Raw genomic sequence first — 26,338 nt, 5'->3', positions numbered from 1 at the left:
ATCTTCAGCAGAGGCAGTTATAAAAGATGAGTGGCTGAATGGATTGGGCTCTCCAGCCCTGCTTGTTTTGTAGCTGCCAATTAAACCAAAGTGTCTTAGAGGGCAAGTGTAGCAACTGCCTCATTTTTTCCATTTCAGCGCAATGATTTTTGCTTGTCAAGTAACATTTGGAATATATTTTGCTGTTATACTTTAAAAAGCATTTTAAGTTGAATTAATGTTTAAGAATGTTTTAGCTACACTGTTTTGACTTACAAGGAAGGCCTTCCCAACACTGTCAGAATAAGTACCCAGAAACAGCTAGAGTAAATAATATGACTACTTCTGAATAAGCACTATGACAAAAGAAGCAAAAGAAACACAGCTTCTATTAATTTTTCCTGCAGGAAAATCAGTTACATGGATCAGAATGCCAATCAGACTTGCAATACAGAATGCACAATAATTACACAATTAAATGAACTTATTACATTTACAACAATCTAAAAATACTGAAAGTCATACATGTGACAGTGTAGTACCCTGATGCATACAAAGAATAAGAGAGTAACAGCTAAATGCTATCTGAATATTCTAAATATCCTAATAATAGCCTAATGCTATCTATAATAACATACAGATTAAAAATAAAGCAATAGAGACTGGTTCAAATGGATTCTCAGAAATAATTCCTTTCCAAAAATATGGCACAGCTCCCAGAGGACTCTGAGTTTAATTCAGGAAACATTAGTATGGCTGAGGGATTGTAACCAGAAAGAATCAAGAGATAACAATCTGACGGTTTCTTCACTGGCAACCAAGACAGGGGAAGGGAGAGATTTTTCCTGACCAAAAGCAAATAGGATTTGTTTTATGATTCTACTGACCTTCTCAAACTTCAGAAGAAACTTGTGACATGATAATGCATCAACTAAAGGAAATGATAAAAGTTGATAGAGACAAGTTTCTTCTTTCTAATTACATCTTTTCCTACTATAATGTTTCACCTGAAGCCTTATGGGCACTGTGTATGTACTCTTCTGATGCATTCATTTTTTAATGTCATCAACAAACCTGTCGCTGAAGGGGCAGGCAGGAAGATCTGTAAATAATACTCATATCATATTAAAAAATCCTGCTTTGTATCCTAGCAGGTTTCATACAGTGAATTGCATTAAATTAATTCTCCCAACTTTGTCCTGATATTCTACTTTTGGCTTTATCTTTCCAGAGCAAAAAATCAAAAAAAGCCAGCACAATAGACTGAAGTTCTGTCATCTTTGGTCTCAGTTACTGTTGTTTCAGTTGTGCAGGAACAGACATTCTGGATGCACTTCCTAATAATTAGAACAATTTTATTTTTTAAAATGTGATATAGTAAATTTTTTGTCGATTGGAAGATTGAGCACTGCAATCTTCACTGTTAGAATGGATGTAGAAAGCCTAACAGTAACTAAGAGCAGAGGAGAATAACTGAGATGATGAAAAAGAATTATACCAAGAAAATTTATCTTTAACTTTAACGACTGACTATAAACTAGCATTTTGAATGTGTAGGTTTGTATTGCCAATGGAAGTTACATGGCGATGTTAGAAAAACTATCTTTATCATCAGTGCAGATCAATGTGATGGAATCCAATTGCTTCAAAGTTCATTTACTTTTTGCTATTTGCTTTGCTTGACCACTTTAAGATGTCATCTTCCTCCTATCTTAGCTATTTCATTTAACCTTTTTTTTAAGTGCAAAATCATCTACCATATATATTCATGATTCTCTGGAATGCTGCATAGTTTTAAAACCTTTTTCTTTTGAGTTTGACTATGTTACAAGTGAACCCAACATTAATAAATTAATAAAGGTAAACTACAAGATCTTTCTGTGCTTTTCTCTTGTAGGTTGTGATCAATGTGTTCAGCTCTGCATTATGCACTAAGATGTTTCAGTGACTGCAGCACTGCATTCACAAAAGACAAACTATTGTTCATTTTTCCAACTATTTTTGGAGATATGCAGCTCCCTAATTTTTCCGTTTAGATTTTCCAGCTACTCTTCTGAGCTCCCATGCTGCTCACTATAATGAATGGTCTAAAAGCAAACAACTGATGGCCATTTCTATACTCTCTCTGGACGTACTAGATGTACCAGCTCAGCCAACAAAGCCAGGCAAACCCCAAAACCAAACAGCATTTTTTTGGCACAAACAGAAATGGTTTGCTTTGCACTCAGAGTTGTAGTATCTCTGGTCTGACTCTGAAAAACATAGATTGAATTTGATATTGTGCCAAAACAGAAATTTAAAATTACTGTTTTGCAAGCACTGTCAATTTCTTGAAAAAGTGGTGGACACAAGTACTTCCCAAATCTGACACAGATGCACAAATAATTTTCAGCCGGTCTCAGCCCTTCTGGAACTTGCTTATTTTTGGCAGGGATTTCCCAGGTTTTCATTACAATGGCAAGTCAATTTTGGCTCACTTGTAGATTTTCTTTTTTTCTTTCTGTATAATCAGTTGATCAAATCAGCAGCAATAGTAATGCTGCCCAGTAATATGCTGCTGTCAGCAATAATTCTTTCTTTCATTATTGCTCAATTTGTCCTCAGAGCATAGTTTAATCTTGCTCTGAGTTCCTCATGTGCTTGCTCTTGCAAATCATCTCAGGCAACAAGTCCCAGAAAAATACTCCTGATCTTTTCTAGCTGCCAGGAGAAAATAAGACATACTTGCTTAAACATCAAGGTTTCCAGTTAATTACTGCAATCAGAAATGCTCATTTTCTACCACCACAGCAACGAGTCATTTTCCTCCTGGAGCATCCATTAAGCTGCTGTTCTAATTTTCCCCTGTTGATGCAGCTCCCTCCTCATTCAGTTTTGCCTATTTTTTCCTTCATTTCTAACTCCAAAAATAATGTTGACACATCAGTAAGGGAAATGCTGGGACAGCATAGCAGAGCAGAAGAATAATTACCAATGCAATAAGTAACAGTCTTTGAGAAATAGAACTGGTTTATCATATAGTCATACAACCTACGCAGACTCACGCACTACAGCAGAATTTGAAGTTTCAAGAACTGTCAATAGAATCTTCAAGCAAATCAATCCACACATCATAGAATGGCATATGCCTTCAGCATCTATCAGAGAATGGAATATTTCCCCACATTGTTTATATCGTCTTTCCTGACACATATTGGTAATAGTCAGCTGAAATAAACAAATCTTCTCCTTCTCTTTCTGAAGTCTTTTTGATGAAAAAAGAAGCAAAGTGAAGTGAACATGCACACTACAGCATTCTCACACCAGTCTCCAACACTGACACCACTAATACCGAGAGATAATTATGACATGTACAAGATGTATGATTATGTAGAATTTACCATGCTTCTTCGCCACTATTGCTCTTCCATACATCACACTCAATCTTACTGGGGAAAACTACAATACTGAAAATCTAACCAGGGATTTTTTGAAAACAGATAGAAAACAGTAGTGTTAACCAATCAGAGGACTTTAACAGATAGTATACTTATGCTGCTAAGAAAGGTGGTAAAAACTTATCTATATAGTAGTTGGAACTTCTGAATTATAGAGTTTATGAAGTAGATTAGAGGATGCAAGTAAAAAGGGAATTAAAGCAGAATTTCAGCATTTTGGCAATTCTTCCATGGGAAGGTGAAAGCTTTTCCAGATACTTACATATTCATCTTTCATTTCTTTCTTTAAAGAAGGACATAACTAAGATTAAAGTTTGTAAGTGGCCGTCCCAGAACTTCAGCTGTTCTAAGGCCTGACAAGAACGATGGTGACATTACAGTGTAAAGGCATAGTTTGGATTTTTAGAATCATATATATTCCTCACTAACAGTAGCTGTAAACCAAATATTAAGAAACAACAGTAATGTGAAATAAACAACACTCAGGGCTGGAAACTAATAGTCTCTAGGAGGGATACACTTTCAACATAGCAAGCGATATTCTAAGTGTGCAACTTCATTGAATTCTGCAGATTTTAGCATTTGGCGTAGTTGGACCATTTCAGTTAGAATCTAGTTCTTATATTTCAGAAGCTGATGGGACTGGCTCTTAATGGGTCTGAAGGCGATAGCTGAGCCTTCTGGCACAGCTCAGCTGCTCATTAGTTAGCCCAGCATAGAAACATTGCACACATTTGGCCTAAGTCCTATGGGTGGATTGCATTATCTTTTAATCTAGATACCACTTCAGTCAGAATGGCCAGATTACTAAAAAGCACATGTGCAAATATCCCACTCTTTTTTCCAGTTGGCATACTGAGAAGTATTTTGCAACTCCTTGCACTCTCAACAATTGCCAAGAACTTCAATAGTTAGGAGGCAGCTGAGTAAAAAAGAGCAGATTGTGGTATCTCTGGAGAAAAACAGCACTGTATCTCACAATAATCAAAAGTTGAAATAGAATTATAACTGCTTCTTTTGTTTGCTAAATAGCTTTAATTCCTAGCAATGAAAAACTGGAACTGGTGAATGTTTCTAAGCTGTTTTAAATTTTAACTGGAATTTTTCAAACATTTTTTGATTATTGCGGTAACGTCCAATACTGTAACTCAAAACACACAGATGTGGTAGCTACAAAGCATTCCTGGGTGCCCTAGTTTAGAACTAGTTTAGTATCCTCTGCCCTAGTTTAGTATCCTCTTCTGGCACAACGTCAGTCATCCATCCTCTGGGGAGCTTCTTCTACACTACCTACCATCTGATTTCAGGTAAGTCCAACAAAAGTGCTGAGTCTCCAATACAAAACTATCTGAACAAATGCAGGTAACAGGATAGAACAGAGATCCAAAACAACTTTGTCCTACTGGAAAGCAGGTTACAGCATGAGCCTAGAAGCTATCTGTAATGCCAGGCAGCCAACTGGTCTGTCAGCCTGCGCAAAGCTGAGATCCTGGACCAGCAGGCAGGGCGGACCTGAACATGGAGACTGAAGTTGTTTACAACAAGGTGAGTGACCAGAGGGTGTTATAGGTGGGAAAATTTGCTTTGATTTACTTAGTGGCTATTACAGTACTGACACTGGACACAAACCAAATCAGACAGACCTTGTTCCACTGCCCACAGACCAAGTTCAGTGCTGAACAAATCTACTTTGTCACTTGTTCTCCCTTCCAATACAAGCTCACAACAACTTAGTACTTCTTGGTCATCAGCTTAAAAGAACACTGGTTTATTACAGAGTCTCCCTATTATCTGGCTCTCAGCAAAGAACAATAATACATACATTAGTGAAAAGGTGTCTCCATTTACCTGAAAACATATTGTCTGAAGATAAATTCCTGCAACAAGAAGCTGGGTGGAAAGAGGAAAGCTGGAAATACAGCAGGTCAGTTCAGCATTGGTCTCCGCTTTCTCATACACAATTTTCTGGCCACAAACGCTCAGGGCAATCTTCCAGATGTTATTGGTTATGTCATCAAATAGGCAGTCAACACATTTAAACATAAAAAAGATGCTCTGAGACTGAACTGATTTGACATTTATTTAATAGAGCTATCAAACCATGTGAAGCAGCTGACACATGCAGGTAAGCCCAGCAATCCATGAACATGGCAAAAGTAGAAATAACCTCATTGTACTGATCATTTTCATAGGTCCAAGAACAAGAAAGAATACAATCAAATTATTTCATCGATAGCAGAGGACTGTGCCAAATACAAATCATTTCAGTGCATCACTCCTCATTCTATCATTGTTACTCATTCCAAAACTATAAAGGTAGTGAAACAATTTTTCCCTGGTTAACAAGGGAAGTATGGCTTTGTACGTTCTAAGCCTCCCACTTAATCAGACTGGCTAATTAACTGCAGTACGTTGTCTGTGGCATACACAAAGCAGCAGAGTTCAGATAACAGAAAAAAGTGAGTTTAGTATCCTTAGTACAAACTACAATTATTTTGCCAGCGAGAACTACACTTAAATTTTTAAAGCTTATGCTGGAAGCATGATACAGAATAAATGGTTAAGTGAAAATAAAGTCTTTTCCCTTCTTTACTAAGCATTTATTATTTAAAGTTTTATAAACTATCTTCTTTAAGATCACTTTTTGAGAAGTATAAAAAGCATACATAAGAAGTATAAGAAATATAGGATCAGAGAACACCCCAAGTTGGAAGGGGCCCATAAAGACCACTGAGTCCAATTCCTGGCTCCACACAGAATCATTCAAAGTTCAATCCCTACATCTGAAAATGCTGCCCTAATACTTTTTAAACTCTGGCAGCTTCAGGCCATGGCCACAGCCCTGGGGAGCCTGTTCCAGTGCCCAACCACTTGCTGCTGAAGTGCCTTTTCCTAACACCATCCAGACACCCTTCTACTTTCCTTCAAATGTACTGTAATACAGTGCAACTGAAAAGTTTGAGTGTGGGTTTTTTTTGTTTTTTTTTTGGGGTGTCTTATCCTACATTTATCACGACGGTTATCTATAGCCCTCATTTTTGTCTTAACCAAAAATTGCACAATACATAATCTTACTTTTTCTGCATTTCAGACAGCATTGTTCAAACTGTTTAGATTAATACCAAATTTAGTTTTCATTGTAAATAATTTCTTGTCACTTCATACTTCTTAAAAATGTATACCTAGTTTGATATTCAGCTAGAAACATCTTATCCATATTTACAGTTAAAGTATCTTCTTAGGAATGCTGCCCACGGGTCAAGAGCTCATCAAATATTTAACCTCCAGAAAATCATTTAAAATGTTGTTCTGCTACAAAGACAGAAAAACCAACTAGTACAAATGGCAACAGGTTAAACATGTAGAAAAACTATGTCATACTACCAAACGACAGTGCAGATTATTACATGGAGACAAAGTCTTTAGCTTCTAAATGACTTGTTTCAATTTGATTCAAGATAAAAACAGAAGCTTTATCAAGGGGATGGTGAATAAATAGAAATGAATCTTCTTAATCCATGTCATTGTGGGCTACACCATAACAACTACCATAATTTATTACTTTCACAGGCCACTGCCAAGTCATGAAACAGACCACTGGTACTTCTATGCACATCTTATACAGCTAGGCCAGTACCTTAAGAAGTCCTCTCCTCTACTCCAGCATGTTAAAAGAGCAAGCTATAACTCTGGTGGATAAAGCTATGTAACTGTATGTGCTATGATTTATTGCAGGATTATCCTGCAAACAGGTTTGACTTCAGGTACCCTCTTTGAGTGGCACTCAATTGGCTCTTAGTCTACAACCTTGCCAGGAACAAAATGAGATCAAAGTTGCTTAAGCTACCTTAGAAAATCTTCATGCTCTGTTAAGAGCAAAGCCTGACTATTCTGCAATACTCAAGTAAATTAAAACACTTCCCCCCCCTTTTAGTGGCTCTTGCTTCCCCCAACTAAGCTCTTCGTGTATTTTTTGGCTATATAATTGCAACTGTTAAACTGGAGGCACATGACACATCTTACAAATTATATCTGATTATTGACTAATAAAATACAGAAATACTCCAACTACTGACCAAATAAAATAAAACAAAAAATTCTGAGTCCAGAGAGCCAAAGAGGATCAACTATATAAACTTAGGAGATTCTTTAGGATCCTTTAGAGACTTTAGGCCCATGGTATGCAACTGTTATACACACCTGATAGCAGACTAGCAGTAATTGCCCAGGTTAGCAGAGCTGTTACTTATATAATGTTAAGGAACTGAATGTGAGATACACTCATTCAGTAAAGCTACTAAGTAGCTTTTTTTAACGTACATGCTAAAAAAATAGAAAGTTCCAATAAAGTAAATAAACAAAAAAAAAAAAAAAAACTTAGCAAAGATTATTATTAGTCCAAGTAAATAGCAATCCATAGATATGTTTGATTAATTTTGATAAAAATATAAATCCAGATTAAAATTCATCCTTGCATTTTTAAAGTCATTGGTAGAGAGTTTAACTTTGAATGATTTTTGATTTTTTCCATTATTCTTCCTTTCAGTTTGTATGTTCTTTACCTTCTCCACTCCTTTCTTTTTTTATTCATTTTTAGTTTCTATGACTAACTGCCAAAAATTTAAACTAAGGCACAAACCCTGCCTACCTCATCCAAAGAAACCAAAACCAGCTGATCCAATAACAGTATTTTTCCCACTCAGGCCAACAAAGTCATTCCATACATCTGCAATGACAGAATCTTCTCAAAGAAAAAAAGAAAGAAAGAAAGAAAGAGAAAAGTTAAAGAAAGACACAGAATAATACTGTAAACCTCTGCAATAAATAAATAGAGTACTGGCTAAGCAACTCGTATAATAGCCTTCGCTGGCATAACACACACAGTCAAAAAGCAGCAAGTACTGTTCTCTGAAGTTCTCTGAAGCCCAATACTGCTGCCCTGCTAATCAGTTAAAGGAGCTTCTATCAAAGGAGAAGTTCAATACTTTTCTCAAATACATCATGTAAACACAGCATTTCTTCCACTTCTAACTGCATCAAGAGAAGAGAAAGACTGAAAGGCTTTGTAATGTCTTTCAGTTACCCAGCAAAGACAGATGCTAGGAGCCTTAGCAAAAACAGACTTCTCTGACACCTCCATTTGAATTGTGGTGGGAAGCTCAGCACTTCATCCGGTAACTGATGCTGAAGGCAGCAAAAGACCTTCAGCGCACAGATTCACAACCAAAATGGTTGTACGTAACTTCAGTGGTTAGCAGAATTTGTTGCTTAACTTCAGTGAAGACTGAAATAAGTCTCACTCTAAACACTAAAACACAAATAGGCTCCTTTTACAATGATTTACTGCCAGATACAGTTTAGGACAGTCACTCAAAAGCAGAAAGAATGTTTGGTAATTCAGTGGGAAGATAAAAAATATTTTTCATTTTCATACAACAGTATGCCCACAAATACTGCCGACTGGTTTTATTTTGTTTACCTTTCTTTTACTTTCATTTAATGTCTTTCTTTTGACTGTATCACATAAAATCTGTTCCAGGTGTTTGTAAGTATTTCTTCATTACAGGTATTATTACTATTATTATGAGATTTTAAAGCTCTTTATTCAGGTCAGGTGTTACTACATATTGCTTTACTTCCCAAGCAAAAAGCTAGGCCTTTTAGCATGTTTAGGGCAGCTTAGTTGTGGTGAAATCAATGGCACCATTGTAATTTACAAGCTGCTGAGGATCTGCCCCTGCTTGTTTGAACAGCAGCTTTTTTACATCCACAAGCACATAGGCATAAAAGTCTGCTGAAAGTTCAAAAGCACTTTTAATTTTTGTGCACTTCTTTTCAAACACTTCTAAAGTTATTTGGGCAGTAGAGAAAATACTTTTATCCAGCAAGGCTCCAAAGGTGTTTAACACAGTTCATTGCAGTACGAGTGCTTAATGGGTATTTTCAGGCTGCTCCTTATCCTGCTCACAGGATCGTGAGGATCCAATTAATTAATGTCAGAAAAACACTTTGAAGATAAGAAGTACTTTCTGAGATGCTTTTCTCAAAGAACCAAGGAGCTTTTGTTTCAGCAGCCAAATTTGGGATGGAAGCATGAAATACAAACCCAAACACTAGTAGATTTCAGTAGAAAACACCACAGAGAGAAAGTGAAGGAAGGCAGTGTTGCACAGCAAGATGATTTAATCACTGCTCTCTCACCTTCCCTCTGGAACTTACTACACTGAATAGATCCTAAGCACTAAACAGGTACACTGCTATTGATTACTAGTTTTAAAAGGCAGTGTCTTGAAATACTCCTGTAACATACAAATGGTCTACTAAGGCCTGGGAGCCTTCCAAGGAAGGAGAAACCAAGGCAGCTCTGCTTAAACTCATAGGCACATATGCTAAACCTTGTGCAAAACATAAGTTTTGCCCCATTACTGGATTTCCTCAGACAATTAGTTCTAGGATTTTTCTCATATTGATTTGAATTCTGAGAAAGCTGGATGGTGATGACAGTCAAGAGATTCAAAATAAATGTATAACCCAACTGAATCCACCCTGTCATTTTGCTGGAGACATGTCATGTGAAAAAGGGCAAATAAGTTTTGCAGAAAATAAATCCCTGTATATTTTGGCTTGTCCTCAGATGTCATTGAAGCAGGGAGTAGCTGAGCTTAGCTTCTGAGTAATGCCCAATTTGGCACTGGCCGGTCGCATTCAATATACAAAGTATTGTGATTACAGATTCACGAATAGCAAATTGCTCATTTCATCTAATTGTGTTCAAATGCACTTCCACGACTTCTCCCTTAAGGAATTTGGCCATGCCCAATGAAAACTCTCACAGCTAGATTAGTGAATAGAGCAGCTTATTAAAGCAACAGATTACAGATTCTTTTGAATTGCTGGGACAACTCTATCTTCAAAGCATGCGAAGTTAACCAAGAACATGAATGCAGATACAGAGTAGGGAACGAGATGTGATTGCACTGCTCTAATCTGCTCTGGTGCAGCCTCACCTGAAGTACTGCGTAGAGTTTTGGGCACCACAGCACAAAAAGGACAAAAAAAAACTATCAGAGAGCATCCAAAGGAGGGCTGGAAAGATTGCGAAGAGTCTAGAGGGGAAGACATATGAGAAGTGGCTGAAGTCCTTGGTTTGTTCAGCCTAGAGAAGAAAAACAATGATCCTTAAATAAAGAATCCTTACAGGTCTCCTCCAACCCAGGACATTGTATGATTCTATGATAAAGTTAGTTTAGCAGTTTCAGTAGTATCACCAAGGCCTCATCCCTGCATAACGATCATGGTGTTTGGCCATGGGACCTGAACCCCGCTCCATACTCTATGTTGTTTTTCTTAGAGTCCAGGCTCCCCTGGTGTTTGCTAACAGATAAAATCACAGGTTACATTCTTAGGGAACTATAATGGAATGGATTATCCACCACATTCCATCCTAAGGGTTTACCTTCTCTCAAAATGTGGAGGTTTCAGTAAGTTACCTCTAGTAAATATTCCACATAACCCACTCTGAAACTATAGTCACTCAAGCTTCACAATATTTAGAAGGAATTGGAGACATCGCATGCAGTCTTGTTATCGGGATTAGAGCTCAAGGGTTCTCAGGCTGCTCACTATTTATGGGGTAAGATGATTGACTCAGTCACAGTATTTATCAAAACAGTGTTATCAGTCCCAAGCAAGGCCTAAGGCATAATGGCCAGGCCAAAGGAGGAGGTTGGGGGCAGCAGGGAGCATATCATCACAAGATGGAAGCATGCAACCTTCGGTAGTACCTTCACTGACATGTCAGTAACAGAAGCAAAATTTTGTGAAACTCAATACTTTGTACAAGTTTAGTATAATTTTTCTCATATACAGTGTGAAGAAACTTAAGATACTTAAGTACATTTGACTAATTAAAAATATTAGCATTACCTTTAAAAATTTGCCTGAAAACCTTACTTATGCAGTGTGCTTTTAATAACGCTTTAAGTTGCCAGAGCCAGGACAGATGCAGGAAAAAACATCTACTATTCTGCGCCATTAGGTAGAGTAGAAAAGTAACCCTTGCAAGTGGCAAACTGCCTTACCAGGAGAGAAGAAAAAGACACAAGAATTGCCCCCAGGACATTAAAAGCTGCTGCTCAGTAATTTTTAAGGGGAGAGCCACATGACAGACTGCTTTAAACTGGATGAGGGCAGAAAAAAACACAAGAAGGTGGCGGTGGATAACAGTCTTAAAATCTAAATCCAAATGAAATTTGGCCCTAGGTATACAGTATTGTAACTATACAAGTTACATATAGGTATTGTATTACAATAAGGTAATACAGTATTTTAAGAACCAGGAATGCCAGAATGAAGGAGTAGCAGAAGACAACTCCTCTATGAGCAGATGCTATAGTCAGTGGTTATTGTTAAACCTCATTAACTTATTCTACCTATAAGACATGATGAAAACTCAAAGATACTAAATGAAAAAAGCACAGTTCAGCTAGATGAAAATGTCCATGACCAATTACACCACATTCACCAGGAAAATCTACAGCCTCCAATGCATACACTAAATACACTAAGGAAAAACTAAAGATTCCTTTATACATTAATATAGTAACAGTATTCCTTAGCCTTAACTTAACTCTGTTTCAGATTGTTTTACAATCTAAGAGGTAGCTTATTAATGCTTACACTAAAGAGAGCTTTATACTATGGAGAGTACTTCACAGAGCACTCATCAGCACCTGCAGAATTATGGCCAATTGCCATCTAACTATAATTCTAGGTCTAGCCCGGTTCTGACATGCTTGATTCTATGTGGATTTCATAGGAATCCTGACCGTATTACCACTGTTTTCTCCTGAAGTTTTAAAGAAACTCAAAGGTCGGTACAAAATTGTTCCATCTGATTTCACCTTTGCTTCAAAAATATGTGGAAACAGTGATGCTAAAGACATGGGACACATATTCTAAACAGAAAAAAAATAATGAATGCTAGTATCTCCTGTGTGCAACACTTATCAGGTTAACTTTCAACTTCAACAAGAAAAAATAAATCAAAGAACACAACACAAGCATGTTGTGCTGATACATGACAGGGTATCAAACATCATAGTGACAGACCTGCCTGATTCTCAACAAATAGTAAATAACGTCCATGTTCCAAGATGTATACAAAAAGTCACGCTCTTGTTTTCTTAACTGTTCAAATTGCTGAAATAACTGGTTTTTTTTACAATAATATTTTGTTCTACTTTTTTTTCAAAGTCTGTTAAGTAAAGATAAATACAGGTAGAGAACAAAGACAAGCTGTACCCATCTAAGGAGCTTGTGAGTTTTCACACTACTTCTATGTTGTATACTTTTTGTGCATACTTCTCCTGAGGTTTTGGGTATGCACTTCTGCAGACACACAAATTGCAACTAACTAAAGCAGATTGTCACGAAGAGGCATGCTAAAGGACCACTATCAGTACCAGGCAATCCCAGGTTGATTAAAATAATCAGAATTTCTGTTTTAATCTTTTAAAATTAAACTACTTGCAACATACTATATAACAAATATGTGACACTTCCAGAAATAATAGAAGGGAGAAAATACAATGGAAGAAAATCCTCTCTTTTTCCTTGTAGAACCTGTCTTCTGTCCAACAGCTCAGAATGGAGTCTGTATTATAAGGCACGGGGAAACAATGGTCTGTTTCATTCATGTACCAGTGAATCATTACGTATAAGTAACAGACAAATTTTGCAGTTTCAAAGCATGATACCTCTCCCTCTAATTAAATTGACTGCTACTGGCTAACAGTAAACTTGGTCAGTTGCTCATTAGGATCGTAAGAACATTGTTAAAATAATGCATGAAAAACTGTTTTGAATCAGAGACTCGAAAGCTTTAGGAACGGACTGTGATGTCTATTAAGAGAGACGAAGGAAATTAAGGAGAACTTAATTTCTCACTGCATCAGTAGATACAATTGGAAGACACTGGTAAGTTCTTAGGATAATGTGCTTTCAATGACACTTAAAAAGTCTCATAAATTCTAGTTATGTTAAAAATACAACAAGAAATGGTGGTGATGAAGAGTTACAAACTCTTAACAAAACTGCTGCTTCTTTATTTTCTATGTTTTAATAAGACAACCAAATAAAATTATTATTCACTTATAATACAAATTTCAGTTCAAAGGAACCCCCCTGACTGACCTTCCCCTGTATTATTTAAGTCTGGGGAAGGAATGGAACAGTTTTTAAAAAGAACAACAAAAAAATGAGAGCAAGCCATCACTCTGCATACATAGCCATCACTCGTAGCTCTGCCAGACTCAAGGAAAAACCAATCCTCCCTACCTTCTGGAATATGAACTAAAAAGAGAATGATGAAGTGTTACGACAGAAATTTAACAGTAAACTTATAATTCCACTTATTGAAGGAATCTTTATTCTGTAGTCTGACTGAACATCTGTGGACAAATTATACACTACAACATTGTTACATTAGGTCCTCACAAGCAATTTAGAAGAAAAATGACTGGACCTCTTTTTGCCAATAAAAATGTATCACTTCCCTAGGATTTCCAAAGCCCTGATTTTACTTCTTATAAACATTCTTTGAGTAGACTAATTTTGCTCAATGAAACAGATGCTTACCTTACGTATTTATTAACTTGGACTGGGGAAGGAATGGGGGTTGCCTAAATTACCTTTGGAAAAACAAGACAGACATCTAATGCAATAACCCAGCGATTCAAGTTTAAATGTAATCCAATTATTAAGAAATAATGTACTTATTTAGTCAAAGAAAAACAATACGATGCTAATCTATAAATAATTAAAACAAACAATAATAATGCTATTTTGATTATTTATCTGAGAGCTTAATTTGCAGAATTTGGTCTGAAGGCTCATTCATTGGAAAAGGTCATTGCTTTGTTTACTTTTTGCCAGTGTCTTTCTCATCACAGAACCCATATCTGCTGACAGAGCAACCTGTTTGTCTATCAAGTGTCTGCCTTAACACTAAAATTTGATGACATCGCTCTTGAAAAACACACTGCTACTTTATTTCTTTCTTTAAAAGGTAAAAAAATCAAGACAAATAAGTCTAATAAGTTTCAGAAAAATCACACTTAAAAGTAAAGTATATTCATCTCTCCCATTCCCAATCTGCCCAATACATTCCAGCTAAAGCAACCTTTCTCCACAGTCATTTGAACCATTGCACAATTATCTGCTGAAGGTATGCTCTGGCCTCCTCACCCTGATTAAACACAGGTATGTCACCTGAGAACTCCACGAGCTCTATACAGTCTGCTTCTCTATCACTGCTGGTTTTGGCAGGGCCTTACATGCATCAGTATGCCTTAACTATCCCAACCAGCTTTACCTGGGGCCTCCACCCACCCTCCAGCCCCTAAGCCTTGCTCCTTCTCAAATTTAACCTCCCATACCCAATGACTTCAGTAGAATCACAAGTCAAAATCCTTATTTCAAGTTATGTTCAGAAGTTCTCTGCTCTGTAACAGCTCCATGTTAAGAGCTTTATAGGTGCAGAGAAAGCAGTTCTACCCTCACGTACCAATCACCCACTTCAACTGGCTGCATGCTGATTAAAAGCTGAATGTTATTTTATTTTGTAGAAGTGCTGGTGTAGGTTAATGCGGGTGAATGAGATACAGACATTAGCCTTTTAATACAGACTGGCTGCAGCTGGACTATCATGCCCTTAATAAATGCTCTCATTTTCACTTTGTTTGACTGATGATCAACAGGTATTCAAGCTTTTCTGTCTAAACCATGTCCAGGTTAGTCCAGAAGTACAAGCTGGTCACCTTCATTGAGTAGCTCACTTAAAAACATCTAATCTCACAGCAGACATTCATCTGAACTGTAACACAGGCATGCTATCAAAATTTTTAGAATTGCAGCAGTTTAATTATAACACATACATAAAATAAAATGAGTCTTGACTGTGGTTAACTACCTCTGTCATGGACACAAGCACAAATGAAATAATGGGCCTGCATGACCTCTAAGTACCAATTCTTTTCTGACACAAAGACGTGAAGCAATATTCAATAGAAAACAAAGACACTGGGAAAGCAATGAAGATAAGGATAAAGTTTAATCTCCCTTGACTAACTCAATCACACAGTCTATAAATCAAATTTTAAATCCTCATGTATACCTTGGATTTCTTTTGGAATTTAATGCTGCAATGTAAAAATATTCTCTGCATATGAAGTCTCTTTATTGGATCCAACCATGAAGCCGCTAATAATGTAGATTTCTTCTGGCTGATTATTTTACTAAAAGATGTAAGAAAGAGTAAGAAACAAAAATGCTGAAACTTACAAGTTCAAAGGGAAATCAGCAAAGCAAACAGTAAAAAAAAAAAAAAGATAAAACAGTTTCTTCTATAGAATCAGACAATGATGTAACAACATATTCCAACTAAATCAAGGGATGCTTAGGGAACAAAGAAGTAGGTTTTTCACTATCCAAAAGAGAATTTTGCTCAGAATAAAATAAGATTAGGGAATAAAAGAATGCTTTACAGAAATGTCCAAGACAATTGAAACCAGGTTCCCAGACATTTTTTCTTAAGTTATGTTCTGCAGCACTTGAACAGCTATTTAAATAAGTAACAACCTCTCCTTTGGCTAGGAAAAAAAAAGATATGTGTCTTGATATGATTTGGGAATTTGTCTATAGATAGTTTAAGAATTTGGACTGTTACCATTCATTCTTTAGGGGTAGCTGAGTCAGAGCATAACAATCATTTTGAATGAAAATTTTTAAGAAGAGGACAGTACTGTGACTAACACACAAAACAGCCATGACTTTGATGAACTCACAAAGCTAATGATTTCCAAAGGATGCATGACATTCCAAAACTGGTCCCTCATTGGCTATCTTAGAGGAGAAGAATAGAGCAGGAAGTCAGCTGTATTAAAGAGAGGAGAATCATCCATGTTACAAAAGAAAAAACTTATGCAAAAGGCAAGGATAGAAGCTGAAGTTTTAGATCTCTTACAAGGCCTGGCTGTAAACCAAAGACATCTCAACAGCGGTGGGCACCCTGACACACAGAAATATGTAAGATGTCCTATGTAAATTACTTGTACCGCCTACTCTGAGATGTAACTTTTTAAGTATTACTATTGTTAAGTTTCTAGAAGACAATGTGTACCACACATGGACAACCATACCGTTAAGGATATAAATAGCACCTCAAGAAAAGGCGGCAATTAAGTACAGTCATGATATGGAAGAAGAAAAGAATATATCTATTTCATGCTGTTGTATGAAAGAAAGCATGACTATTACAGCCAAAAGGCAGAAAAGCCATATCAGGTAAAAAATACGAAGCTTACTAAAATACAGTGGATGCTTTAGAATCATAGAATTGCTCAGGTTGGAAAAGACCTTGAAGATCATTAAGTGCAACCACAACCTAACCATACTACCCTAACTAACAACCCTGTGCTCAATCACGTCCTGAGCACCACATCCAGGGATGGTGACTCAACCACCTCCCTGGGGAGCCTATTCCAGTGCTTAACAACCCTTTCTGTAAAGTTCTTCCTGATATCCAACCTAAACTTCCCCTGGAGCAACTTAAGGCCATTTCCCCTCGTCCTGTCACCTATCACCAGTGAGAAGAGACCAACCCTGCTCTTTCTACAATCACCTTTCAGGTATTTGAAATATTCCAAACATTCCAGTACACAGAACCAAACAGCATCCTGATGGCTACCCATCCAGAACTGTGATGCAGGGAACCACCAAACTCTTCTAACAAGCCTCTTCTATCAGAAAGCTTTTATTTTGTAAATTGGTTTTCAAAACCGTTTTACCGATCTTTTTATCTAATTAACTTTCATGTGAATAACAGCAGAAAAATAATACTTTATGCACAGCTGAGAAGAGCCTCTTAGTTTCTCCTATGAAGTGAGAAGAGAAGGAATTGAAGTTTCACTCTGTTTGACAATGGAATTTTTGTGAGTGGGACCAATGGAATTTCTCCCTCAAGGGAACATGCATGAACCTAGATGGTAACGTAGATGCATTGTAGATTTCATTGCAATGAAAATTTAAGATTAAAGACTCACCAATGACAAACAGAGATTAATTATTATTTAGTATGACAAATGTTTGAAATAAAGACTGGAAATGAAGAAAATAGTCACCAACATTGGTCAGTGGCAGAACAAGTATGTTCCTTAAGATGTTCAACATACATTGTTAAAAATAACTTAGATTTTTAAGTAAGCTTGGAAAACTGTGCCAAAACAAACTACTATTTTCATGTAAACTACTTAATGACATATTCACCTAACAGAAAACAAAGACAAATCTAAATATTTGAGATCTATCAAGTTCGGGTTAATTGAGTTTAGATAAATAAAAACTCACTGTTTTTCAAGGCTCTTTGCTCATCTCTCTCTCTTTTTTTTTTCATACATTTTCTTTGAAATTTTGCATTCAAGTTCCTTGGTTTTGTTCATAACTGGAAACAGAAGTATAATCAAAACACTGTGAGAAAGACTGAAATTAAAGATTTTGGGGTCTGATGAGAAGCAGGAAATACCAAAAATCTTGCAGCCTCCAGAGGCTTCCACGCCAAGGGGGTTTGGAAAGTTATATAAGCAACCAGACTGCCGGGTGCTTTACAAGCCAAACCGAGCAGCCAGCCTTTCAGAGTTTCACTATTTTGCATACCTCTCTTTATTCCTTTCCCTTCTGTTCAAAACAACCTTTCCATATTTCAAGGAAAGGAAAAAAAAACATTCCTTTAATACAGAACTTATGAAACAAGCACCTCAGTGGGACTCATTGCTGCTGGCTGTTGTTCAGATGATGTATTTGCAGGCAAAATCATCAAAGCAACAGCAGGCTTCAGCTGTAGTGATAGCTGCTTCTGTAAAAACATTGCTTACAAACAAATGGTAAAAAAACAAAACAAAACAAAACAAAAAACACCACTTTTGTTAAATGCTGACAGAATCAGGAAACACAGGAAATGAGAACACTAGGAGCTCCAAAACTGGTAATAAGTGTTGACATCAGTGAATAGGTATGAGCCAAAAATCCTAGCCACTGGGTGCTAGAAAGAGATACATGAATAATATGGTCTCGTTTTGTTTGTTTGTTTGTTTTTAAGGATCTGCCACTCAATATATGAAAAACAATACACTCAAAATGTGCCTGGAACCTAAAGATCACTGTATGGACTGTCATGTATCAGTTCGCTATTTAATGAAGCCAGGTGGGAAAAGGTCACCTTGGAACATATTATAATAAGATAACCTTATAAGAAACTCTAAAATGTGATTAGTTAAGCAACACCAGTATTGAAAAAAAATAAATGGTCAGGAAAGAAAAATGTCCTCGATGTATTCTGGTTCAACTACAGGTCATTATGCAAGGTAAGATTCTTGTGCAACTTGAATTCAGTGGAGTTGAATTCATTAACACCAGGGTTGAATTTCATCCAAAGTCTTAACAACTTCAAGGGTTTTAGTAAGTGTTTCTCCCTAGCCAAATGCTACACGTTGGCTATAATATGATGAACATTTTAAGGAAAGAAGCTCTCTCTGCAGCAAATTGATTTGAAATTATGTTAAGGAAAGTAATTCAAAGAATATGAAAACTGCATACGTATGCTAGAAGAATCAAGCAACATAGAAATGAATTTCAAGTAAGAAGTGTTAGAAAGATAGCTCTTGCACTTTTCTGCATCTTAGTTTATTGACTCTAACCAGTTCTTAAACCTCTAGCATTAAAAGCAAACATTTTGGTAACTTATCTACATGCACATTATCCTCAAACATGTGCCGAACTCCAAAAGTGAAATAATGTCACAACTTGCCAGTACTTCAAGTAGCACTTTATCACTCCATAAGCGAAATCCCCTTTACAGATTCAGAAGTGTTCACACTACATTTTAGATTGCCTCCCACTCTACAACATTTCTTGTGAAGTAGTCCCAGCTTGAATCATTAGTCCTGGCTTTATCTGTTCTTCTTTTATATTCAATGATAAGATCAACGCACAATGCTGTTTTCTAAAACTGTACTTTGTAAAGGCTTTTCCTAGTGGAAGACCCAACACTCTCCCAGGCTTTGTGTCCTCTAGATGTTTCTGTAGCATCACCATAGAAAAGGCTTTTCAAAAGTGAAATTAAATAAAATTACTATTAATTCAGATGATCAGTATACCTACAACCAAGCATCCAGTGTTAACTAACCTCAATTATCTGCTCTGAGCATCAGATCTTTTCAAAAACTCAAAGAGGACTGAACCTTTTGAGATGCCTCTGTTAAGTATCCATTAAGCAGAATCAGAAAATCCCTAAGCAAAATATTAAGAACTGTGGGAAAAGACACAAGTCTCAGAGTAGAGAGGAGACTCAGCAGAAGCCAATAAATAGTATTTATTAATTGATAATATCATATTTTAATAGGAATACTCCATTTAGCAAGTATTTTAAGAAAAAAAAGTTTTCCTCTTTCTGTGTAGAATTTCTGAACTCTTCAGTTCAATCTTCAGGAAGTAACTACAAAATAGATTTGCTAGTATTCCTTATGTCAGAAAGCATATTTAAGGAACATTATTCAAAATGTCACTGCTAGCTTTACAGAGATTAACTGCCTGTTCAGTTATTGATAATTTAATCCAGAATTTCCTTAAGGTTTGAATTTGCTGTGTTTATTGTCAGTTTATTTGAGATTCAATTCTTTACATCTTTTCTTCACAGTTTGGAGAAAATCTCTGTCATCTGTACAAGAAAATGATGAAAATGTCTTTGTTGTTGTCTTTGTTTGTTCAGCTCCAGTGGAGAACCAAGGACAAAAGGTAAAAAAAACAGTTATCCTAATCCAGATAACACAATTACATAGCTTACAAGTAATGCAGACAGTAAGCTGTAAATGTGAGATACACTCCAACTCTGATGCATACACCAACACATATACAGATGCACTCAATGAATAATGTACACCACAAAAAACACCATGTAGAAGTCTTTGTGGGGATTTCACAAGTCTATCACAATAAACACATATAACAGCTTAGCTTTTTCTTGCTGTACTTACTAAACTTAAAAGAAAAAATGGCAATGTTTGTTTCTGAATAGAAGTGGATGGATTATTAACAGCTCATTGGCAGCTCTCACCACTGATTTGGGACAGTCACTGAAGTACTGTAAAACTGAAGTTTGCTGTATATATGGTAACAGAAAATACAAAAAAACCCTCTCCTTTGACATACTCTTGCATGTTAATTCCAAGCCTTGAAAATTCAAGCACATATTCTCTCTTCTCTGTATTACTGGGTAGTATCTGTTGCAATGGCTTTGCACACCAACCTTATTCTTATCTTCCAAAATAAAAAAGTGTAACAGTAAAAAAATTCAAATAATCAGAAAGAGCAATTCTAAAAAAATCTATAATTAAGTGTAGTAATTTATCTAACTAGCACCACATGAAGAAAATCAGTGGCTTTTTCATGAGCTAATATTTAAATTACAAAACGTCTCATATGATTGCTTGTCACACAGCAGTGTCTCCAACAATGTTTATGTTCTAAATTCTCTGCCAGTGTTCTAATCTACTTCTATACTTGCTGGAAATTTGAATCTCTAAAGTGATTTCAAAATATTATTTTAAGCTCAAGAGCTGCTAACAATATTTCATCATGAGACATGCTGTTTGAATGCTATCTGTGCTGCAGGGTATAATGAATCAAAATATTTTTCAGAGCATCTTTTCACTGCCTCTTCACTGTTATTTTCACGTGACTAGTCCCATATTCATGTTCTCACTAACATTCATAAGAATACTAATAAAATATCTTGGGCTTGTATTAAAAACAAACAAACAACAACGTATACTTCTTATTTAAATCATGACTAAAGTATGCCAGCATGTGGTGAGAGCAGGTGCTAGAATAGCTCAAAGTCATTCTACAGAAAGCAAGGAAAACAAGTTAGTTCAGCGATCTAATCTTATTTAATAAATGAAAAACTTCATGCTATGAAAAACAAAATTAAAACACATTATTACATTCCATTAAGGAATAGCAAGAAGCCTTACAACTAGCTATAAGCATCTCCACCTAAATAGTATTCACATAAGGCACTAAATGTTAAGAGGCTTGTCCAAACTCTAATGTATAAACTTTCCCTTCCATAACATCTCATACATGTGTACTGCCAATGACAGCAAGCAGTTGGTGCTTCTTGGTACTGTCTGCAGAACTGAATGTTCTAGAAACAAACCGTTGCTTCAATTATAGGACATCACCTACCTCTTTCTGATTACAGGTTTGCAATACATGGTTAATGTATTTCAAAACTAATTCATTTTCAACCTCTGTAACTTTCATACTTTTATTAAGCTAAATTTCCATTTTTACTTTTGATACTTTCATCATATGCTCTTACTATTAAGGCTATGGATATGAGTAACCATCAGTATCTTTAAATAAGGTTCTCAACATCCACCAAACAAAAAAACACCTTCCAAATAATCAGATTCATGTTATCTGGCTTTATATTTTTGTCATCCTAAAATTCAGACCCAAAGATGCTGGATTATTTATACTCAAAACCCACATTTTCTGCAGCAAAAGTGCTAAAATGATCTGGTTTCACACAAGGTATTATGGTCCTCAATGGCAAACTTTCTATTTCAGTATATGAGAATTTGCCAGCTGTTAACTACCAGTGGGATAAAAGGTATGTTTGTCTCTTTCCTATACAAGATTAGCATGTTAGAAAAGTGCTTTTGACAATGGAAAAGTCTCTCCAAGGTTAGCAGTTCTGCTGCCCTAAGGTCTAGCTGATCAGCCAAGAAGAAAATATTTAGGAAAAATACTTAGAGGATCAAGTCATTCTGTGCATAGCTCAGGACTATACAGCCTACAGACTTGGCTAGAGAGTTTGAACATACACTGTAATACATACCTTTTGCTTCAAACTGTAAGGAAATTACTAGAGTAAACATACAAATCGATTAATATATTGTGAATATATTAATAGCCATTTTTTGGGCAGGTTAATACCAAAATCGGGCTGCTTCCCTTCCAAAACTGTTTTCCTAGGAAAAAGTAACAGTTCACTGAAAATAGCATAGGCCACTAGATGCACAAGAAACCTGTGATGAGGTAGGTGTGGTAGATTCAGTAAAATATTGGTCGTAAAGGTACATAACTAGGCTGTTTCAGTGGTTGTTCAAACATATCTCTATCATAATAATCATCATCATTAAAACTACATTTTCTACGAGGTCACAGGTTTTGCTACAAGGAGCGATGGATTATGCCTCAGAACTTTGCAAAAGCAGCATGGAGAAGCTTTCATATGTTTGGAGGACTCAGCTGAATGTGAAACTCTTTCAGTAAGAAGCATCACATTCTTACCTGCTTTTTTCCAGTACAGAAATCTCAAACACCTCCCAGTGAAAAACCACTTTCCTGGCTGCTGGTTTGCTTAGTATCTTTGACAAAGCAGTGAAGATGTACAGAGCTGTGTAAAAATTGTTTAATGAAATCATATGGAACTCAGATGGTCTCCTGAAGAGACAAGCAGAATAATTCAGAGTCCCAGAACCACTGGTTGACATACTTAAAAATAAAAATAAAAATTAAGTGACCTTGAGCTGATTTGCGATTTTGCATTGAAGAAACTATGAGATGTAAAAAGCAAAGGGAAAAACAAACTTATATTCCTTACAACCATAAGAATGCTGCTTACAAGCAACTCTGATGGTTGCAGTTGGACTACATCAGAACAATGACCTGAAACTTCAGTTTTGCAAAGTACTTCAGTACATACTTAAAGAAATGGCTACTGGGTTATTGTTGTTTTTTTTTGTTTGTTTGTTTTGTTTTGTTACTGCAGCATACAGAAAAGTTTAAAATTATTTACCAGTTTTACAATTCAAGACTTACGCCTACTAATATTGACAAATCAGTAAGCATCAGATGTGAGTGTTCAAGCTTCCCTGCTGTACCAGGATTAACTGTTCTACAAAGCCCTCAATGGCTAAATTTTAAATGCTGTGACATCAGTGAGAAATTTGTGTCCACTAATAGACAAGAAACAAAACAAACAAACAAAAAAAACAATTTCCCAATTACCATTTATCTTGTATACTGCATTGCTTGGTAAAACTTTTTCTAGTTTCAGTTTTTTGATCTGCTGGAACATGTTCATTCCTGTCCTGGAGCAACTACACCTGCCTCAATAAGCCAAGTTTATAGTGTTACAGCATAAGCAGAGAGGCTGGAGGCCTTCTAGATGGAACAGCCTCAGGAATTCAGAACAGGGGAAGGAGTTGGTAAATTTAGCAGAGTAGGTCTGTACCAACAGCTTTAAAATGAAACATATGTAATGAATAAAAAAGGAGAAAAAAGTTGATGGCATAAACAAAGAGCTCAGGGGAGCATAGCATGGGAAAGAAAAACCTTGCAACTTTCTCATACATGCCAACAGTCTTGATTATTTTTAAGCAAACATTACTATTTCTCTGTCCTGCCAATTCCAAAAATGTACTTGTAGCTCAGAACATTTTAATATAGCTAAGCGACCTTTTCTGTCTGCTGTTTTCACATACTGACATGTAAATCTGATAATAAATCATATTCAGTTTCATAATTTTATAGATTAGTAGTGCAGTGACTTTCATCAACGTGCTAAGTAAGTCTATTCTCATCCATTTGCTAGTAAACATACAGTATGTATATGTATAGAAGCTCTTCCCATGGAATAATTGTTTATTTCCTTCATCAAATGAGTTAGTGTTGATGGATACTACACAAACTGTCCATTAGAAAAAACTAGCACTGGTGTATACATGTTATCTGTATCCAAAATACATTTGAATAAAATCAGGACAAATCAGAACTGATGATGAGTTCACCCCAGAAGTGTGGTCCTGAACTTTTGATATTTGTGGGCTTACAGTTTATATTCTTTCTTCCCTTTTGAAGAGTCCGATTTTCTGCAAAATGATGGAGATGACATTACAGTACACTCTGTCCCCACCATAAACTCCCATCTACATGCAGATGTTTCTGTAAAACCAGTTACTGCTCCAACAGAAACTGAAGGCAAGAAGATTCAATAATGAGCACTTTCCTTTCTTAGACTTGAGCAAATTGTGTGATACTGAGATGTTTAACAGACAGAAGTGAGAAACAGTGGCTGTTGGAGTACAGGGATTTTAAACTTCCAGTATATCTGGATAGCTCTACTGATAAAAACACTGAGCTAGCAACCAAGGCCTCCTGTAGTACCATTTTTGTTATTTACTCTGATAATTCTTTTCTCTCCAGATCTCTCAGCAAAATTGGCTCCTGAACAGAAGCACACAAAGACCTCTGTAACCTGGAAATGAGTTTTTAAACAGGAAATGTCTCAATTCACAAAGGCATACAAGACATAATTTCTTATTTGCAGCATGCTATGCACCTCAAAAATATATCTCCAGAAACTACGATGTTGATATAAATATTCCAAGATCCTCTATCGTTTTGAATTAAGGACCTTCTTTAGAATAAATAACTGTATCAATGATCTGTAATCTGAGAATACGATCAACAAGACTTTATCTTGATGCAATTTTGGTATAATTTTCACATTAAAAGAGCTGACATTCTTAAGCAATCAGATGTTTTCTTTTCTTCTCTAGAAGGCTTGATATACTTTATGTAAATAAGTAGGCCTCAGTGCTGGATTCTTGTACATACAGACTAGGTTAACAATGCAGGGAGTGTAAGCATAACAGTGGATTAACTGGTAGGAAACACCAAAATCACATCATGCAGACAGGGAAACAGACAGTAACACATCTACAGTGTCTGTCCTGCAAGATCAAGCCAGAATTACACACTGTCAGTTAGTTCTGAGCAAAATACCTGTATAGTCAATTGTCTTTCCATTTTCTGACATCTATTTCACAGTCCTTAGATGGCACTCCACCCAGTTACACTAGCACACAAAAAGTATTTTATTCACTGAGATACAACTTACCCAAATAGTTGTTGCTCTTTGACATCTCAGTAATGTTAATTTTAGTAGCTCCTTCAGGAATTTCCACTATCTTGTGATAGCCGAGATTTGTTAGTGTGTGTTTGAAAACTCCAGAAACAACCTTGCAAGCAGTGTTGTCCCCTCCGCATATTCCACACTTGTCAATCACCTTGTCTGAGCCCAGATAGTCGTCACAGCCAATGCTCTGCAAAATAAAATAAGATTTCTGCTTCCAACATCTTACAACTGCAGACATCAAATATAACAACTGAGGATAGTATGACTTTCAAAGAACAATAAGTACTGAAAGGATTTTTCAAGTTATTACTTCAGCAGTTTCTGCCCTTGTTCTTCTGACTTGGGGAATTCAAGTTAGCCTTCAGCTTTTTATGCTATGTTACCAAATATATAAGAACACACTAAAGATCACCAATGCATTTATCTTTGCTGATTACACCATCACACCAAGAACTTCTTAACAATGCAGCTTCTCTAGCTGCTAGTCGGGAAATAAATCTAACAGAGCTGTGGCTCTGTTCTGATCCAGTAGAACTACTTTTTACACAAGTAGATCTGCGTTACATATAACGCCTTAAATTCCACAAAAATATTAGTACTGAGACTATTCTTGGCAACTTAGGTTCCTAAGAAGACTTTATACTGTGCCAAGACAGTATAGAAACTGCCTTACCATTCACTGAGTAAAGAGTGGCACAATCTAATGTTCAACAAACCCAGTAACAACTAAAAAAGTCTCATTAAATAATGTAAATTAAAGGCTATTAAAAAAAAATTGAACTTATACTTTAAAAATATACATATTGCAGAGATGAGCTCCTCTTTTGTAGAAACATTTCTATTCATTATATTGCTGTTTTGTATTTAAAAACTTTAA

The 26,338-nt window shown here is 36.2% G+C and overlaps 1 protein-coding gene and 1 long non-coding RNA gene across 2 annotated transcripts in view; one reads left to right on the top strand and one right to left on the bottom strand.

Annotated features, from left to right (window-relative positions):
- THSD4 (thrombospondin type 1 domain containing 4) overlaps nt 1-25,714 on the bottom strand; it is a 39,113-nt gene extending 13,399 nt beyond the window's left edge. Inside the window, exon 1 of the mRNA XM_031555273.1 lies at nt 25,444-25,714. Coding sequence (XP_031411133.1) covers nt 25,444-25,699 — 256 coding nt within the window. The 5' untranslated portion in view covers nt 25,700-25,714. The remainder of the gene's footprint in view (nt 1-25,443) is intronic.
- LOC109369598 lies at nt 20,279-25,059 on the top strand. The gene is made up of 3 exons (XR_004161031.1): nt 20,279-22,146; nt 22,704-22,807; nt 24,747-25,059. It is a non-coding gene; the product is annotated as an uncharacterized LOC109369598 (long non-coding RNA).
- Nucleotides 25,715-26,338: the final 624 nt, after the last annotated feature.

Source organism: Meleagris gallopavo, chromosome 12 (genome assembly GCF_000146605.3).
Source record: "Meleagris gallopavo isolate NT-WF06-2002-E0010 breed Aviagen turkey brand Nicholas breeding stock chromosome 12, Turkey_5.1, whole genome shotgun sequence".
Classification (NCBI taxonomy): Eukaryota; Metazoa; Chordata; class Aves; order Galliformes; family Phasianidae; genus Meleagris; species Meleagris gallopavo.
The sequence above is the reverse complement of the archived record's forward strand: the minus strand, read 5'-3'. Positions and strand labels throughout refer to the sequence as shown.